At 41.0% G+C, this 19,999-nt stretch overlaps 1 protein-coding gene across 1 annotated transcript in view; it reads right to left on the bottom strand.

Annotated features, from left to right (window-relative positions):
• Positions 1-10,483, bottom strand: part of Sans (SAM_USH1G_HARP domain-containing protein Sans) — a 260,636-nt gene extending 250,153 nt beyond the window's left edge. The window contains exon 1 of the mRNA XM_067149972.2: positions 10,240-10,483. Within this exon, the coding sequence (XP_067006073.1) occupies positions 10,240-10,262 (23 nt within the window). The 5' untranslated portion in view covers positions 10,263-10,483. The remainder of the gene's footprint in view (positions 1-10,239) is intronic.
• Positions 10,484-19,999: the final 9,516 nt, after the last annotated feature.

The raw sequence follows: 19,999 nt of genomic DNA, 5'->3' as shown, positions 1-19,999 counted from the left end.
ACAAAATTTGCTTTTTAGTTTGATAGAACTATCCAAGACTCACAATTTGAAACCTTCCCGGGCCCTTCAACTGTTGGCACAATTCAGGAAATTGCTTAATTTTACGTTTTTTTTTTGCTATTTGTTTTACGTCACACCGACACAGATAGGTCTTATGGCGACGATGGGACAGGAAAGGCCAAGGAATGGGAAGGAAGCGGCCGTGGCCTTAATTAAGGTACAGCCCCAGCATTTTCCTGGTGTGAAAATGGGAAACCACGGAAAACCATTTTCAGGGGTGCCGACAGTGGAATTCGAACCCACTATCTCCCGGATGAAAGCTCACAGCCGCGCACCCCTAACCGCACGGCCAACTCGCCCGGTATTTTACGTTATTCGTAGTATGGGGACCCCTAGTTTGCCTGCTAAGAAATGATTTCAACATTACAAATGTTCACGAACTGAAGCACTGTATTTGTAAATCATCCTCTGATGGAAAGCTCCGTCAGTTCTATTTGGTTTCGACATCAGCCTACTCGATATTTCATACCATTACATTAATTTATTCATGCTAGTATAACTTTCTATTATCTTCAAAGTCAAGTGCAAATAAAATTTCATTCCATCACAAGTAAATCTGATAAGAAACAGAGAACATTGTTAATATATTTTGTGTAAGTTTTGTATAAAGTACAAAGACCATAAAAAAGTATGAATCACTTTGTACAGAATATTTAGAAACTCTTATAAGGAAAACTTCATTACAACGATGTGATCATAAATAAAGGTATGCACTTTCGGGATTTTATGGACATGACTATGATGCAAAGAAATCATCTGGCCCCTTAAAGAAAGAGAGCAGGCACGTGTAACTGCCTGCAAACAGTGCGACTGCAGTTTTACTGAACATTTTCAGCAACCATCGCTATCTATTCGAATTACACCAGTAATGAAGCAATATTTCATATCAGTCAATAAAACTCATCATATAATGTATACGTAATAATAATAATAATAATAATAATAATAATAATAATAATAATAATAATAATAATGGCGTATGGCCTCCGGAGAGACCTGGTGCAGGTCTTTTTCTAGTAGACGGCCTATTACGCGACCTGCATGTCTGTGAAGATGAGGGCCCTACCTAGGATGATTTATAATGTTGAATACGCCACACACATCCAGCCCCCGAGCCATTGGAATTAACCAATTAAGGTTAAAATCCCCGACCTGGCCGGGATCCTCTGAACCGACCATTCAGCCAACGAGTCGGACAATGTATACGTATAACTAGTAGACTAATACTGTAACTTAGATCGCACAATAGTAATGTTCAGTTGTTCGGTAATTCATAAAGAATAGGAGAGGAAGTATTAGCAAAGAGTGACCCGCTTGTCGTAGTCAGATAGGTGGAAAGAGAGGCATCGTTGCAGGGCAACATTCTACCTTCAAAACGAATGGATAGTTTGTTTTAAGTAACCCTTCTGTTTGTTGGCAACAGATTTTCCTTTTTTCAACCCTTACAATCAAATGGAGAGGAATGTTATTTACGTCATGCTATGTAAGAAAATGTTGTGACATTATGTCCAGAACTATTTCTTAGTCACTGAATCAATTACCATTATCAAATTAATGATTTCTTTTCTCCTTAAAAAGCCCTCACTAACTGAGTACGCAAATGAAATCCCAGCTAGTAGGTTACCACTAATTCTGAGCTTATCTGTATCATTACGCAGAGGTATTTGACGTGAAGATTAAGTTTGATAAGACTTCTTGTGTGCTGTTCTGTAGGAGTACACGTTCGTCCACCTGTGAGTTGTACGAGTTTTCCTGATACGAAAACTAAGAGGACTTCCGTACGTAAGATCAGAGTCAAAGTTTCTTACCTGGCTTCACACTACGTATGTATGTTTTTTTGTAGATATACAGTATCTGGTTTTGCTGAGCTTCCATGGCTCCGAGTACTCCGGTTTTCCCTGTAATCTTTCATTCCAACAACTCTCCAATATAATTTCATATCAACTGTCAGTCATTAATCATTGCCCCAGAAGAGTGAGATAGGCTTCGGCAGCCGGCACAATTCCTATCCTCGCCGCTAGGTGGGGCTTCATTCATTCCATTCCAGACCCGGTCGAATGACTGGAAACAGGCTGTGGATTTTCATTTTCATATCTGGTTTTACTCTTTAATATATATTTGCCCAATACAGTTTTGCTAATAAACTTAACCAGTTCTACATGTCACTACCTGCTTTTAAGATTTTCAGGAACGCCGAGGTGCCTAAAGTACTGTAGTTTCTTTATGTTCCGGCGAACCTGTCGACACGAGGCAACGTATCTGAGCACCTTAAAATACCACCAGACTGAGCTGAGATCGAACTCGACAATTTGGGCTAGAAAGACAGCACTCTACCAACTGAACCACCCATTCCGGTTGCACGAGTAGCTTAATTCGACTTTGAATTCAAAGTGTATGTGAAGATTGGTCTGTGTGAAGCATAGTGTTCACAAGTCACGATTGATCGATTGTAAAAAATCAATATATCTATCCTTTTACAGTCCCTAAATACGCTCATAAACAGGCGAAGAGATATGTAACCTTTATTTACAAAATCGTTTATGTGATTAGTACAATGTAAATCTTCCCTTATATTGACACCTAAGTGCAGTGATTCCCATGAGGTACTATCACCCTATTAACACGACAATTTGACCGACTCGCTGGCTGAACGGTCAGCGTACTGGCCTTCGGTTCAGAGGGTCCCGGGTTCGATTCCCGGCCGGGTCGGGGATTTTAACCTTTATTGGTTAATTCCAATGGCCCGGGGGCTGGGTGTATGTGTTGTCTTCATCATAATTTCATCCTCATCACGACGCGCAGGCCGCCTACAGGCGTCAAATAGAAAGACCTGCACTTGGCGAGCCGAACCCGTCCTGGGATATCCCGGCACTAAAAGACATACGACATTTCATTTCAACACGACAATTAAAGCTGAGATTACTTTTCCTCTTGATTAAACTTGCAGTCTGACTTTTCACCCCGTTTACAGTTTTTGTAGCCAATCACATTCCTTTAACTTATTTACTTTCCTATATAGTGTAACTTGAGACTGAGGGACAGCAAACTGAGTCATGAAGGACGAGTAATACGTCTGAGGATGCCATTCGATAATTGCTTCTGCGACGCGGTATTTTTACCTTCTGAAAAGTAAAAGTTTGTGTTGACAGTTAAATTATCGTTAATGATATCCGGAAGTTCTGCCTAGTCACCGTGACAGAGTTCTGAATAATACCTTCTTCCTTGTTTCTTCTGACATATATCAAGGGGAGGGTCAGTGATCATGTGTTTTCTATTGCTCGTTCACTTGAATGGAGTTCTGCTTGTCGTAGAAAAAGAAACAACTTTTCCCTTTGCGAAAATCAAATGATCGTAAATATGTCTCCCGGTCATGACCATCCATCAACGGCTGCTAATTTCAGATGGCAACCAGCCGTTAGACAAAGCCTGCGCGGTTGGTAGGTAACATTGTCTGACCATCCTTCCATACCTTATATCACTGCCTGCTCGGTTGCTATGGTTACCCTTTCGTCACACATTTTGTCGCGTCACGCTAAAAATGTTTATCTCAAGAGGGATGCTGGGTTTGGTTACACATAGCCCCACCGCTATTTTTTCTCTAACAGTTAAGGACCATTGGAGGATTAGATAATCTTGGACACATCAGCACACGGAGGGATACATCTCAGACATGCTCACTCCTATTTCGTAGCTATTGATATCCCAACTCTCAGGATTACTGACGAGGCTATTCATTCGTTGCACGTGTTTCATGAACTTCAACGTGACTTCAGAAACCCAAACACAACAGTAGAGGGAATTATTGTTATATAAATAGGTAAGAACAATTGCAAGGATGGCATTCACAATAACACAGAGGCTAAAGTTGTGATGTCTCGATGTTCTATATTATAATAGAACCTTAAAAAGCAGTAATACGATATTTGTTCAAAATACAAGGGACAATCTGTTACTGTCTTCGCAATTTTTTCGACATCTACAATTACCGAACTGTAAGAAAGCAGTATCTACAGAGAAGTAGCCTAATGCGTTTTAGGGTTGTACTTCCATTCCGCGCTCAACATTGACATAAGGCAGTAAATACTGGTTACAGTGTAAGAAAGCAATGTATGCACATTGCTACCTCGTTCATTTTTATATTGATAATCATTTTAATAAGAAGCTGTGCCAGAAATACATTTCTCTGCTTGTTTTATAGTTAATTTGTTAATTTCAACGTCATCCATGAAGTAGAAAGCAATGAGGAATTGGTTAAACTTTGATCTCAATGTTCAAGTTCAGGTAGTTACTGCCTTTTTCCTTTGCACGACAGGAGAATAATGCACTCGACTGTGGGGGGTAAGAGAAAGAGGGAGACGTAAGTGACGATGATTAGACTCTATGTTTTATGATTTTAAGGCAAGGAGCGTAGAACTACAGTAAAAGAGGTCTCAGAGCTAGTTACAAATAGGGGTTGTGGAAGTGTTTAGTAAATGAACTGACTTGACCCTGATGATATGATGATGATAATGTTCGTCACTCTTATGTAGGGGTTGGCATGGTAGTTTTCAACCCGATTGGCCCAGGATAGAACATACGCCTCTTAATAAAGGGTATTAAAATAGCGACTGGAATACTTATTCCCCTGCAGTGCTTCAGCTTCTGAATTATAAGTGGCAACTCCAAGACCCGTGATGAATCTGTCTTTACTTCTACTTCCTTGTGCCGGATTCTTAGAGTTTAGTTTACCGGGCGAGTTGGCCATGCGGTTAGGGTCGCGCAGCTGTGAGCTTGTGTCCGGGAGATAGTTGGTTCGAATCCCACTGTCGACAGCCCCGAAGATGGTTTTCCGTGGTTTCCCATATTCAGACCAGGCAAATGCTGGGGATGTACCTTAATTAAGGCCACGGCCACTTCCTTCCCAGTCCTAGGTCTTTCTTATCCCATCGTCGTTATAAGACCTATTTGTGTCGGTGCGACGTAAATCAAATAGCAAAAAACGTTTAGTTTTCCTATTTCCTGTCAGATCAACATTGGTCTGTTGTTCCCTTCGACACTGGTGGCATTAGAGACATGTATGGCCCTTTTCTGTCTTTGTTCAATAACGTTACTCTTCTACCATCTACTTTTCCCTTCATCACCCTCTGTTGAAGACAATTTCTACGTAGTATGTGACCCAAGCAGGATTCATATTTTTTTTCAATAACTATACTTACTGGGAGACACAATTTATTAACTAGGCAGAGCATGATAGCCGAGGTTCATCATTACTAGCTCTTCACCAAGACGTCTGCCATTCGAACCTGTGTTTTTTGAAATTAATCACGTCCCTGAGGTTCGAATTCCGCATACAACAGGAAGTCTATTTACCGCGAACACGATGCCAACAGCCAATTAATACTACAAGCTTGCTTGTTTTTTCATTTCCATTTACTTGTCGCACGCAGTACGTAACGCCGTAATACATACACATACAGTTTCGTTAGTTGCTTGAATTAATGAGTTCATTCATTGATTTGCATATTTGTTTTACGGTAAATAGTCTACACGAAACGTAATTTTCAATCTTTATCGAGAATATAAATGCCTCCTTCTGCTGCCCGTTCCAGAATGGTTTAATATTTCAAGTAATTACTTCAGGGTCATAATTATATATTTCCTTACAAACCGGCTTCATCCATACTATTTTATATCTTCCTCTATTTTTATTTATTTATTAATTTATCTGAATGTACAGATTACCCCAAGGACCCAGAATGCTACAAAAAATGCACAAGTTAATAGCCTAAAGCAGTTACGAAGAAAGGAAATGCCCTATATATAACAAAGTGAAATATTTGTGATTTGCAGCACATTGAGTGCATTGACATAAAGGATGAATGAAAGCGATCTCTCAAATTCATGAATGATCCCTTGAATGCTGTGAGAGTAATGGAATGGAGGATATTTTTGCTGATTATGAGTCCTTTGTAGAAGTCGACGAAGAAGGACGTTATCATGTCTCCGGCTCCGATCCTAGCATTAAGGTTCATGAGGTGGTATTTATTATGATAGTAGGGCAGGGCCTCTCAGGGTGCATGCGCCCGGTGCATGCACTGTGCACGGTGCAAAAGATGACTTCGCTTGGTTGACCAGAGTGCAGCGCTGTCTCTCTCTTTCCCCACGCCTGTCTCGCTCGCTCCTCCTGTCTCCCTCTTCCTCACTTGCTCCGTAGCACTCCAAATCCGAGCCGAGTTGAGCCGAGCGGGACCGATGCACGGTGCTCAGAGCTCTTGCGCCTCGATTTGCACGCGTGAGATTTTGGGCGTTTGAGAGGCCCTGTAGTAGGGGATACAGGGGTTGAACAATATCGTTTATTGTGAAACAATTCAGTTTAATATTATGATTTCCAGGGTTGATTGTTTTAATCGAAAGGAAACATTTCACAAATTGTGGACTTAATAATAATAATAATAATAATAATAACAATAATAATAATAATAATAATAATATTTGCTTTACGTCCCACTAACTACTTTTACGGTTTTCGGAGATATCTAGGTGCCGGAATTTAGTCCCGCAGGAGTTCTTTTACATGCCAGTAAATCTACGGACACGAGGCTGACGTATCTGAGCACCTTCAAATACCACCGGACTGACGTGAGTCAAGATCGAACCTGCCAAGTTGGGGTCAGAAAGCCAGCGCCTCAGCCGTATAAGTCACTCAACCCGGCTGGTGGACTTCAAAGTGTGGAAACCAATATTCATGACGTTAGTGCCCTTTCACTGACATAACCCTTCAGAGGAGGGAGGAGGAAGAAGAAGAAGGAGAAAAGTTATACATCCTCTTGAACTAAATTATCGGCGTGATTTCTTTCTGTACTTCTATCGAAAGATTTTTAATAAAACATTGTACATTTGTGAATTTACAAGGAAAATTCATTAAGTCAAAAATCTTACTTCTGAGAAAAACAGGTTTGAAATTGGTCTTGAATTGGCATTATCTGTTCTAACAACAATAATATTTCTCTTTACAATTCTACAATGAATTTGTTAGAGTATCTGGAGTAGCACAGTGTAACTGAAATCGTGTTACCTGAACGGAACTTCTCCTTTGAGACGTAGCAAGAAAAGGCAATTTAAGACAGTCACATAAACAATATGAACTCGTACGACTTAGTGGATATCACAAGTGAATGCAGCGGGAAAATCTCATGTGGCAGTGTGAACATGTCAGAAACTCAAAAAGTGACAATACGTTTTATTTTAAAAACCCACGATATGGGATGATCGCAAATTAATATGTATCATTTAAGGAACATATTCCTTGTTGATTTCCACATCAATTTCACTCAACATTCCTCAGTAGAAATTCTGATAGTTCACGAGATAGAAAAGAGTAACGTGAATTTTCGACAACGACTTCTGGAAGAGGAAATGGGACAACCGTAATCACACGACACTTGACAATCATCTGTACTTTATTAGAAAATTAACAACGGTCTGGGATTGACTACCGGCCAATGCCTTGTGGAAATTTTGTAATGAAAAATAACATCCTTGTGATCTGGATTTCGCAAAAAAAAAAAAAAAAAAAAAAAAAAAAAAAAAAAAAAAAAAAAAAAGGAGGTTCCGTGGTTCCAGGTCGATAGATCCGTGGATAAAATGTCCGCTTTTTATACAATCCAATGGTCCCTAAAATAACATATCTCCATTGTAATTATGTCCCCTTACACGAAGTCCACGTATTTTTTTCAATGTCCATTATGTGTAATATAATTTTAACTAAACAGAGACAGTAGCCCGTGCGGTTAGGGTCGCCTAGCTCTGAGCTTGCATTCGGGAGATGGTGGGTTCGAATCCAACAGTCAACAGCCCTGAAGATGCTTTTCCGCTGTTTCCCATTTTCTCACCAGGCAAATACTGGGGTTGTACCTTATTTACGGCCACGGCCACTTCCTTCACAATCCTAGACCTTTCCCGTCCTTGCGTCGCCGAAATCCTTCAATTTGTTCAGTGCGAAGTTAAACCACGTCGTCTTCTCGAAGTGATGCTTTTTTTTTTTTTTTTTGCTAGGGGCTTTACGTCGCACCGACACAGATATGTCTTACGGCGACGATGGGATAGGAAAGGCCTAGGAGTTGGAAGGAAGCGGCCGTGGCCTTAATTAAGGTACAGCCCCAGCATTTGCCTGGTGTGAAAATGGGAAACCACGGAAAACCATCTTCAGGGCTGCCGATAGTGGGATTCGAACCTACTATCTCCCGGATGCAAGCTCACAGCCGCGCGCCTCTACGCGCATGGCCAACCCGCCCGGTCGAAGTGATGCTAGAAATACCGTTCCTTATGTAGCCAGTCCCTGTTATTCCTGTTATGAATGGTGTGAAAATATCGCTCACAGGGTCGGTTGGTGCATGCATTTCAGTGGGCTTGGCAGACTAATATGTAATAGCATGAGCAACGGTTGGCGCAGTGAGGAAAGCAACGGGAAACTACCTCACTGCTCTTTTCCCTAGTATGCCTCTTCAGTGACACCTAGGCTATCTATGACAGTAGTTGGTGGAGGTGTAAAGGATCAAACCAGCCTTCGGGCTGAATGCCCAACATACATTATTATTATTATTATTATTATTATTATTATTATTATTATTATTATTATTATTATTATTATCATCGAGGTCGGTAGCTGCAGCCGCTTAAGTGCGGCCACTACCCAGTATTAGATAGTGGGTTCGAACCCCACTGTCGGCAGGCCTGAAGGTGGTTTTCCGTGGTTTGCCATTTTGCACACCAGGCAAATGATGGGGCTGTACCTTAATTAAGGCCACGGGCGCTTCCTTCCCGTTCCTAAACCTTTCCTATCTCATCGTCGCTGTAAGACTATCTGTCGTAAAGCCAATCGTTAAAACAAAGAATATGTCCTTAAGACGATTCATATTAAGTTAGACAACTCTGTGTATTATTTATAACATCGCTCAACATGTTTTAGTGTCACGTAAATGGTCACAATTGAATGAAATGTAGTATGTTAAATATTATAGAGCCCTATCGTACAAAAGGTGGCATGGTAATTGAGTGAAGACTTCACTGGCTTCTTACAGAGACAGACGCAGTTCGAATCTCGGCCAATGTATGTGGTATTGTTGAAGGAATATGCCACATTTCTGTTGTTCAGATTCTACATAAAACTAGAGGTCATGTGCCTGCGATTAAGGTATCAACAGTCACGCCGCTTAGTCATTCGCACTTAGCTTACTGATAGTGGATTTATCGTGAAAAACGTACTTTTAAAAATCACATTCTGTGTTTATTCAACTCTGTTACCCTTTCCTAAATATCTCGAATACCTACTTTCGTGGCAGAGATGCGAGTCCCCTTAACAATAGAATTTGGAATATTTTTTGTTTGAGGATCCAATTTTTGAATTATGTTGATTGCGTGCTGCGTTTCTCAGCGTTTTGTGTGTGTTTTTATGCGTTGATCAGACGAATTCTAAACACATTTTTTCTTTTGGATCTGATGGCCAACGATGTTTAAAGACCCATATATAAATCAATAACACCATTAAGTCCAAAAACGCAGGTTAAGAAATTAATAAGATTATCCTAGGAGCATTAGTTCCACACCGTAGATAGGACACACCAGCTTATAAATGGCATGTTGGTAATAGTGGATTTATAACAATATCAAGACGAACTTGTGTGTTCACAGTAAAGTACTTAATCTGGGATTGCGGGAAAGGGGAGTTCACTTCTTCCGAAACGTGAGAGGGCTTAGACTGTAGATACCCGCCCAGAAGCGAGCACATTCTGAACATACTTAGTACTTCAAAAGTGACCATTCTTATTTTGAAAAATAATATAAGTAATGTAGTTTAGGTTTAGGACGTCACCTATCTCAATTATTCTGAAATGAGTGTGGCAGTAAGAATGCTGTAGATTCAACTTCCTCCCTAAACAAGGCATTCTTCTCGATATTCATGTATTAAAATAGATCTCTTCTTTATTGTAGGCATGTCTTTTAGTACAGTACAATTTTAATTTACAAAAACGATGGAAAATCAGACGATGAAATGATTTTGGTAAACAAAGTACGTTTTTCAATATTATGAGTAAATTTATAGGGTCAAGAGATTTTTTAATTAGAGAGCAAAACCTTATTTTGACAGCTTCATCTCACACCTCTTCGAAACAATAACAATATAATGTGATCTCTACTTACTTGTGAAATCTATCCGTTGGCATGGTGATAAAACAGCTGCAGAATATCCTTGTACAAGATCAATCGGAATAATAATGTTTGTTAGTTTATGTCCGTCACTATACAGTCATTTTAATAGCCACCGCGTTAGACACACGATACTCGTGGAGGAGTCGCCACTCTACTAACAAGAGAAGCAGAGTGAGGAAGGCTTGCCGTTCCGGTCAGATGCCCGTTGCTGAGTCTGTCTCACGCTCCTCTTTGCACTTTGTTACCTGCCGCATGCTTCCAAGTTCAAAGTCCCCACTCTTTATGTTAGTTACAAACCTGCACCACAAGATCGCACTGATTCCCAGGAGAACGATGTTAGTTCTTCTGGTGTTGAGCAGATAGCAGCATTCATCGCGTCACGAGTGAGCTAATCAAGTAATTTCTGCAGCGTAGTTCCATGCTTTGCCGCGATTATTCCATCGGCAGAAACCTACGTGTAAAACTTAAAATTGAATCTGTGGCCGGTGAAATAAATCGAGTCTTATTTCCTTGCACTAGACCATGGCCACTGGCGAAAGGTTTAATTACAATGCAGGCGGCCCTGAGGATTAAAGGGGGCCCGCAGACTTCCCCACATAAATAAATAAATAAATAAATAAATAAATAAATAAATAAATAAATAAATAAATAAATAAATAAATAAATAAATAAATAAATAAATAAATATCTCCCCTCGAAAGCTATTCTGAGTGGGTGCTTTACGTCGCATCGGCACATATAGGTCTTACGGCGACGATGGGACAGGAAGGGGCTAGGAGTGGGAAGGAAGCGTCCGTGGCCTTAATTAAGGTACAGCCCCAGCATTTACCTGGTGTAAAAATGGGAAACCACGGAAAACCATCTTCAGGGATGCCGACAGTGGGGTTCGAACCCACTATCTCCCGAATGCTGGATACTGGCCGCACTTAAGCGACTGCAGCTATCGAGCGCGGTGAATTATTATTATTATTATTATTATGATTATTATTATTATTATTATTTATTACGGGGTTTCCGTGGTTTAAAGAGGTGTAAGAAGGTGCTCGTGTGAATGAGTGGACAGAGAAAACATCAGAGCATAAGTTAAAACACTCACTTTTGAAATTTTACTTGTTTCACTTTTTTTTCAAATTTGGTAGTTAGAAAATTTGAACCAACAACAAATAACAGTTAAGCATGAGCTCGTCTGCTTCCACAATAACAATGGCTTAAAGTAAGAAATCAGGTACAATGAAAAAGATCATAGACACAATAGTTTACAAGAAGTGAGCATTGTAGCTCGAAAAGTACACAATCTTACAAGAGCATATTTTTTCCACGCATTTGCATTCTAGCAGACTGAGCTCCAAAATTTTACAAGTCCAGCCTCCCAGAGGCACGCGCTTCTTGCCAAATTTACACTTCAAACACTGTCATTTCTGCTCGACAGTCTATTACACACTCGTCTATAAATAATGGCAATTTAAGCAGGGGCAATGAGAGCTCGTTCTAAATGGCCTTAAAGAACAAAATAAAAGTTTTAAGACGATTGGCCATGAACAAAATGCTAGGAGCCGACACCCTTGCACCCCTTTAAAAAGACGCTTAAAATCTCACATGGCCTTGTGGCCCGAAATTGCAGAGGCTAAGGCTATACTATAGAGAGGTGGCTAGATGCGAAATATTAAGTTCCAAAATAGTATTAAGAATTGAAGGGTTTAGAAATCTTAGTCACCCCATAGCTAGTTGAGTGGAAATTAATTTGAATTACAATGAATTTACATATTTCCCAGCAGGGATTTGAACCGAGTCCTTAGACTTGCCGAAAATTTACAGAACGTTTAGAATTTTACATTAAGAAAATTTGAAACCTTCCCCTTAAGTTAACTGCCTGAAGCTATGGCATGCTAAGAGATGTCTGCCATTACCTTGAGTTGTTGAGCTTTCCGACGACGGCAAGGCTACCCCTGCCTCCTATTACGCCGTACACACACTTGACCGGAGAGATGAAGATGGCAATACGGCCCTAAAGCGCCCTGATTTTATAGCAACTCAGAGGGGAAATTCCAGAACTCTCTTGAGCTAGGCAGAATGGCTGTACATACCCCAATTTTAATTGGCTACAGAAATATAGACAAAATTCCTCATTGGTTGATAACTTAAGGCCGGGCTGCATGGCTCAGATGGTTAAGGCGCTGGCCTTATAACACCAACTTGGCAGGTTCGATCCTGGCTCAGTCCGGTGGTATTTGAAGGTGCTCAAATAAGACAGACTCGTGTCGGTAGATTTACTGGCACGTAAAAGACCTCCTGCGGGACTAAATTCCGGCACATCGGCGTCTCCGAAGATCGTAAAAGTAGTTAGTGGGACGTAAAAAGCAAATAACATTATTATCGATAACTTAAGGAAGAAGAAACCCGCAGAAGTGCTAGTAACCTTAACACATAAAATAAACAATCTAAAATCACTTAAGGTTTACCAATATTGAAACTTGAAAATTCCCTTAAAATGAATTGTCCGTCCTCCTGCCAGAGGGGGCATATAGGCCGATAATAGAGACATCTAAATATCAAAGGTCCAGGTATCTTCAGATACATAGTTTAGGATTCCCAGCACGGGTGTCTTCTAGAAGGCGCGCCGTTCAACTGGACGGAGAGAGTGTACCCCCAGTTATTATTAGGCCTAATTATATTACTGTGTGTCTCATAATATGAACGATACGCTATCTTACAAAATGGTCCGGAAAAAAGAAATCATAATGACATCCTATGTAACTGTCTTAACAAAGCTATTAGTAGTAGATAACTCAGTCAGAGCCACAAGTGTCCCAGACTTACGCTTAGCGTTTTACTTTCATATCCAGTTAAAAGTCCTGGCCGGGAATCGAACATGGGCCGCCTCATTTCATAGTTAGTTATTTATAAGTTCTAGCTCGAAAATTATCGCTCGTTGGAAGAAACAGTAGGCTACCAGGAATAGTGTTTTATTTATTTATTTATTTATTTATTTATCTGTATTAACAATTTGCTTTACTTCGCGACGATGGGACAGGAAATGGGTAGGAGTAGGAAGGAACAGACCATGGCCTGATTGAGAAGTGGCGTGAAAATGGGAAACCGAGAAAAGCCATCTACAGGGCTGCCGACAGTGGGGGGGGGGTTCGAAACCATTATCTCAATGCAAGCTGACAGCTACGTGACCCAGACCTCGCAGGCACCGGCGCGGCTAGTAATTTCTATAACCTATTAAAAAGTGATAACGTATATTGTAAAATGAAGTATACTTTGTTCTAGTGATAAGCCTGTAATTAGGGAAGTTATAAAATAAGATTTAAAAAATATACAAGGAGTCGAAACGTGATTTGTAAATTACTCTGTACAATGAACTGGACGTTTGTGTTAAGAGGAACCACCTAGTGCGTAACAAAAATCCGAAATACCTTGGGGTTACACTTGACGGAACATTGTTATTTAATCAGCACTTAATGAAGATACATACTAAGTTATAAATTTAGATTTAAAAAAATGACGGCGTGCGATAGCTATGTGGTACAACTTGGGGTTCCACAGCATCCACGTTAGGTTCATCAGCTCTTGATCTAGTGTTCTCTGTGGCGGAACACTGCAGCCCTGTCTGGATGAACACTTACCACTCTACACTGGTAGATCCTCCCCAAAATTAGACAATGTGGATTAGAACAGGTACAAAACATTTTCGCTATCGGTCCTGAGCTTTGTTTCTCCATCTTATCTGAGAAAGAAAATATCCGCTTGTGAGGAAATAAAAGATGATCACCGACAACTATCAGTTACTAATCCTCGCGGCTGGAGCTTGTATCCGAGAGATAGTGGGTTCGAATCCCACTGTGGGCAGCCCTGAAGACGATTTTTCGTGGTTTCCCATTTTCACACCACGGCTGTACCTTAATTAAGGCCACGGACGCTTCCTTCCAACTCCTAGGCCTTTCCTATTCCATCGTCGCCATAAGACCTATCTGCGTTGGTGCGACGCGAGCCACTAGCAAAAAAAAAAGTTACTAATCCATGACGATATTACTGGCACTCGCATCAATAGGGGACGTAAAGCAATTATTATTATTATTATTATTATTATTATTATTATTATTATTATTATTATTATCGAATCAATAAGTTCTGCTTCAGACATCCTGGACTCGGAACATCTATTTCCTGGTAGCCTGGTTGCAAGAATGGTGTAAACACTACTTCAGTTTCCTCTGTTCGGTAACAAACAATGCGAGTTAGATGTATCTCGTAGATCGTGACCTACACTCAATAGAAACCGAATAAGCTATGGCAGACCTCTGATTTACTTCAGAAGTGAGGGAAATGTGTCTTCCGTCCAACACATTGCTGATGAGTACTCCCAGACCTCTTATACTGGAAACCTCAAAGATTTCCAGGACACATCGTCAGAGGCGATATACTGTATATAAACCGAGCGAGTTGGCCATGCGGTTAGGGTCACGCAGCTGTGAGCTTGTCTTCGGGAGATAATAGGTTCGAACCCCACTATCGGCAGCCCTGAAGATGGTTTTCCGTGTTCCAATTTTCGCACCATGCCTTTGCTGGCGAGATGTAGTATTTACAGTGCGCTATGTCTTCCGGTATGGGCTAGAACAAATTTGTTACTTTCATTAAGCTGTCTCAGTCTCGTCTTTGGCTTTGACAATATGAAAGTGACTAAGGTATGAGTGATACTAGTATTACCATTCCTTATGCAACCACTCCCTGTTATGAATGGTGTGAAAATATCGCTCATAGGGTTGCTATATTTTTTGCTATTTGCTTTACGTCACACCGACACAGATAGGACTTTTGGCGACGACGGGAGAGGAAAGTCCTAGGAATTGGAAGGAAGAGGCCGTGGCCTTAATTAAGGTACAGCTCCGGCATTTGGATGGTGTGAAAATGGGAAACCACGGAAAACCATCTTCAGAGCTGCCGATAGTGGTGCTCGAACCCACTATCTCCCGATTATTGGATACTGGCCGCACTTAAGCGACTGCAGCTATCGAGCTCGGTCATAGGGTTGGTTGGTGCATGCATTTCAGTGGGCTTGGCAGACTGATAAATAATAGCAACTTCTGGCTTGTGGAGGAAAGCGACGAGAAACTACCTTACTCTTCATTTCCATAGTATGCCTCTTCAGTGACGCTTAGGCTATTTATTACAGCTTTTGGCGAAGCTGTAGAGGATCAAAGCAGCCTTCGGGCTGAATATCCAACACATACAACAACAATTTTCACACTAGACAAGTGCTGGGGCTATACCTGAATTAAGGACATGGCCGCTTCCTTCCCACTCCTAGCCTTTTCCTATCCCATAGTTACCATAGGGCCTATCTGTATCGGTGCTACGCAAAGCAAAATATAAAGAAGTAAAAAAAAAAAGACTGTAGGCATATGCATTAAGTTATCCGATCGATTGTAGATATTGTTGTCATAGTTCATATTGTATTGTTTTATTTAATATGAAAAAACTGCATAACGGCATAATCTTAAATAAGATATAGATTTACACTGAGTGGCCAAAATCATGAGAAGACGCTTAATGTGATGTTAAACGAGCCCTCAAAACGGCAGCAATGGGGCGAGGCATCGACTCTACAAGGTCTTGGAATCGTCTGATGGATCTGGACCCACGCATCTTGTACTGCTGCCCACAATTGGTCTTGTATAGTTGGTGCGGGGTTCTTGGAGCGTACACCAGCATCCACAGCCATCCCATAAATGCTCAACTGGATTAAGATCGGGGGATCTGGAGGGCCAATTGATGGTCGTAACTTCACTGGAGTGCTTCTTCAACCACTTACGTGCCATCACAGAGTGGTGACTTGGCGCACTGTCCTGTTGAAACATGGCATTTCCATCAGGGTATTCTAGGGGCAGAAAGGGATGCAGAGGGGCTGAAAGAATGTCCACATAACGTGCACCTGTGAGTGCTTCCTGCAGCGGGACACTGGGGCCTATTTGCAACCATGAGAATGCCATCCAGACCAGAACTGAGCCACCTCCCGCCTGGACACAACCTTGTTGACACGCAGGATCCATAGCTTCATGCGACATACGCCACCCCCTCACGCGCCCATGAGCTCGATGCAACTGGAAACGTGATTCATCGGACCATACCACACGCCGCCATTGTTCATGGTCCATTGCCGATGTTTGCGGGCCCATGCACATCGTTGAGCTCTGTGTCGAGGTGTTAGCAAAGGGACAGGACTCGCTCGTCGACTGGTGAAGCCTATGCGGTGCAATTGCCTCCTTACAGTCCTGAGAGAAATGTGTTCCTGACTCCAAACATTGAAATGGGCAGTGATTTGACTCACAGTAGCCCGTCGAGCACCCAGTATGATTCTGCGGAGGCGACGTGATGTCCGTTCATTAAAGACCTGCGATCTTCCCGTGCGGCGGTTTACGTGGGTGGTAACATTCTCTCTGCGATACTGAAGATCCACCTTCGACACTGTTGACCTCGGAAACCCGAATTCACGTGTAATCTCCGCAATGCTTTGACACATATGCCTTGCGCCGATGATCATCTCACGTTCAAAGTCAGTTAACTAGCTACGTGTTGCCATTTTCAGGACACTGGTGTCTGTAGCAGACTGCTCAGCTGCGCCGCAGCTAGCCGCAACGCTCAGGAGTCACACACGGCACATTTTCTAATGTGACAACGCTTCCCGTGATTTTGGCCAGTCAGTGTATATAACTGAAACCTGATACATTATAACCACCTCTGTTTAACAATTTGAACGTAAGAAATGACCTGGTAAACATTTGATAGGGAATCTGCCACCTGTCGAACACCCGTAAATGCAGATACAGCGGTGATTGACGTGCTCATGTCTCTGCATCATTTGCTGATAACAAGAATACGTTTCAATGAGGTAACTTGAAAAACTAAATAAGTAAAGTCAAATCTGTGAGTAACTGTGAATTGGTATCACAGCTCTGTAATTTGCATCACAGTTCAAAAAACCTTCAATTGCATTTAAATTATTTAAAATGAATAAATAAATTACAGGCATCATGCAATGCAATTCCATCCGCCATATTCATATCCTGGACGTTGGAAAAGCTATATAGTGCCACCACACTCTTCAGAAAGTCAAGCGACTAGGGAGTTTCCTTGCGGGCGGTGGGCTGGTAAACTCCTTCACCGAGTCATTAGTGCACAGACTCCCTTGGAACCACGGATTAACATGCATGGTTTAACTCTTGACTGGTTTCCGGTATTAGTGTGTGAGAAAATTGGGTGTTCTTATTGAACACCCTTCTTAGTCTTAGGGATAGGCTCTCTATTTTTTAAATAATTTCATGGAGGTGTCTTTTGACTTTGCAAGTTTGCTTATTTGAAAATGGAATCATTTAGAAATACGTTACTGGTCATCTCTTGGCATTATATTTTTGTGTTTTGGAGAAATATTTCTGAGATATTGCTATTCGTAGATATGTTATATGTGTAAATTCGATCGGATCGTGACTTTCTTCCATCCAGACTCTGCGGTTTGCATCTGGACCAAAGCATGTACGAGATTTGCAGTTGTAAGTCGTGGCGAATGATCATAAGAAGTACAGTTACAGAAACCTCCAGGCTTTCTTAAAGATGTATTAGTGCGCATTAAAACGTTTTCAGAACTAGACAGTGCGAGCTGGGAGCTGCCATTACTACCTACGTTCGTGCATTTCAAGGTTTAAATTTGCACCTTCAGTGCCTTGGGTTACGTTCACGGTCTCGGCACAGACTATATACCGTTATTAACATTCAATATACCTAGGTAACTGCATCGGCTGTTTCAGAAAATTGTGGAACTGTATTAATTTAATAGCTAATGTTGATTGTATTATGATTGAAATGAGGCCATAATTCACTTAAATAATAATAATAATAATAATAATAATAATAATAATAATAAGTCCTACTTTTACTGTTTTTCGGAGACACCGAGTGCCGGTATTTTAGTCCACAAGAATTATTTTGTATGTCGGTAAATCCACTGATACGAGGCTGATGTATCAGAGCACCTTCAAATACCATCGGACTAAGCAGGGATCCAACACACTAGCTACCTTAGGCTTGAGCTACTCAGCCCCTCGCAACTAAATGACTATGGAGTGTATGAATTGTAGTGTTACTGTTAACGAAATCATTATAGAAAGTTAACATTGTAAGTTACACTTTTTAGTTTCATTTGAGTCATGCGATCAACTAAATTTTTCGATTCTTTTCGGCTGTTTATATAAAGTTTCAGTATTATTCACTGCACCATAGGCAGTTAAATATACAGATATCATTAATATGCAAGAATGTGGTGTAAAGGCTGATTGCCACCGTTTCACCCTGATGTTCTGGGCCCCAAGGGTTTTAATTCTTGACTTAATGCTGAACAGGTTTCACTCAGCCTTCTGAGACTGAGTAGCTGTCTGATTTGAGAGATTGCGAACACGGTCACCTTCTCCAAAGTGAAGCGATAGGATGTCTTCACACTGACCACGTGATGCTCTAATATCTGCAGACCATCTGGCTGGGTAGCAGTCATCTTGGGCTGCTTGTACTACGAGTTGATGTAGTTGGTACTTGTTGTTAATTCGTAAAGCAAGAAACGTATTTCATTTTTGCCTTCACAGTTAAATATAACTATACCTCTTAAAAGTTCTTTACGAGTTATCTAATAACCCATGGTTTTAAGAGACAGGTGGATTTGGAGTCCATTGTTCGCTATCACCCAACGATTTTTCTCAGTTTTCCCATTTCCACTCCAGGAAGAAGTTGGGATAGTGCTTATCGTAACCCGAACTCAATCTCCTTCCTAGTCGGAAACCCAACTCTTTCACTTTGGCAAATTTAATAAACGGTTTATATGCAAACACTGAACGAACTCCTCAACTTTCACAGCTGTCATTATTACCACGTATACAGTCTTATAAATTAACTATTCATACTTCGTGACCCAAGTATTACAGTAGTAATACGGATTCCAGATGCCTTTGCTGGCGGGACCTAGTGTTTACAGTGCACTGCATCTTCTGGTATAGGCTAGATCAATGTTGTTACTTTCATCGATCGTATTTGGATTCTACTCACTCAGGATTGTGTTATCTGGTGCTTATGATGTCATGGCAATCACAAGGAGTTGGTATTTATAGCAAGATTATTCCGAAATATTTTCTTCAACATTAGGTCTATCAGAAGACTGTATTCAATAAACGTTTAAGAATGTTATTTTTGTTCCTTTATGCTATTTACGTATTTATCGTACGACCGATAATAACGCAGATGATTACGAAAATTTGGATTTTTAGTCCAAGTCCCGTGGAACATGTGCATGCCAGTTCAAGGTGGACAACGAAAAAAAAAACCCAACTTAACAGCCATTTAACTCTTTTCGATAGGGCAGATACTGAGGCAGGCATCATCAATGCCAGAGCGCCACGCCAGTGGTCAGATATACATTATGCAACCTGAGAACCATGGAGCATGTCGCACAACTTCGGACCGGGAACTGAACCATACAAGAAATTCGGAAATCGTCATAATTCTCTCTCGACTTTCTTAACCATCATATTACACGTTATTGCCATGCGCTTTCGTAAGAAAATATCATTTTAACATGTAGCATTAAACGTGTGAATAGAGCCATGTTACTTCGCATGAATTACTGAAGGTAACATGCAATCCACTGCAAATTCCCGTGCGAAGAACGGGTGCAAATGCTAGTTTCAAAATATGTGCTGCGGGTCAGTAT

Source organism: Anabrus simplex, chromosome 6 (assembly GCF_040414725.1).
Source record: "Anabrus simplex isolate iqAnaSimp1 chromosome 6, ASM4041472v1, whole genome shotgun sequence".
Lineage (NCBI taxonomy): Eukaryota > Metazoa > Arthropoda > Insecta > Orthoptera > Tettigoniidae > Anabrus > Anabrus simplex.
This window is presented reverse-complemented; position numbering and strand designations above follow the sequence as displayed.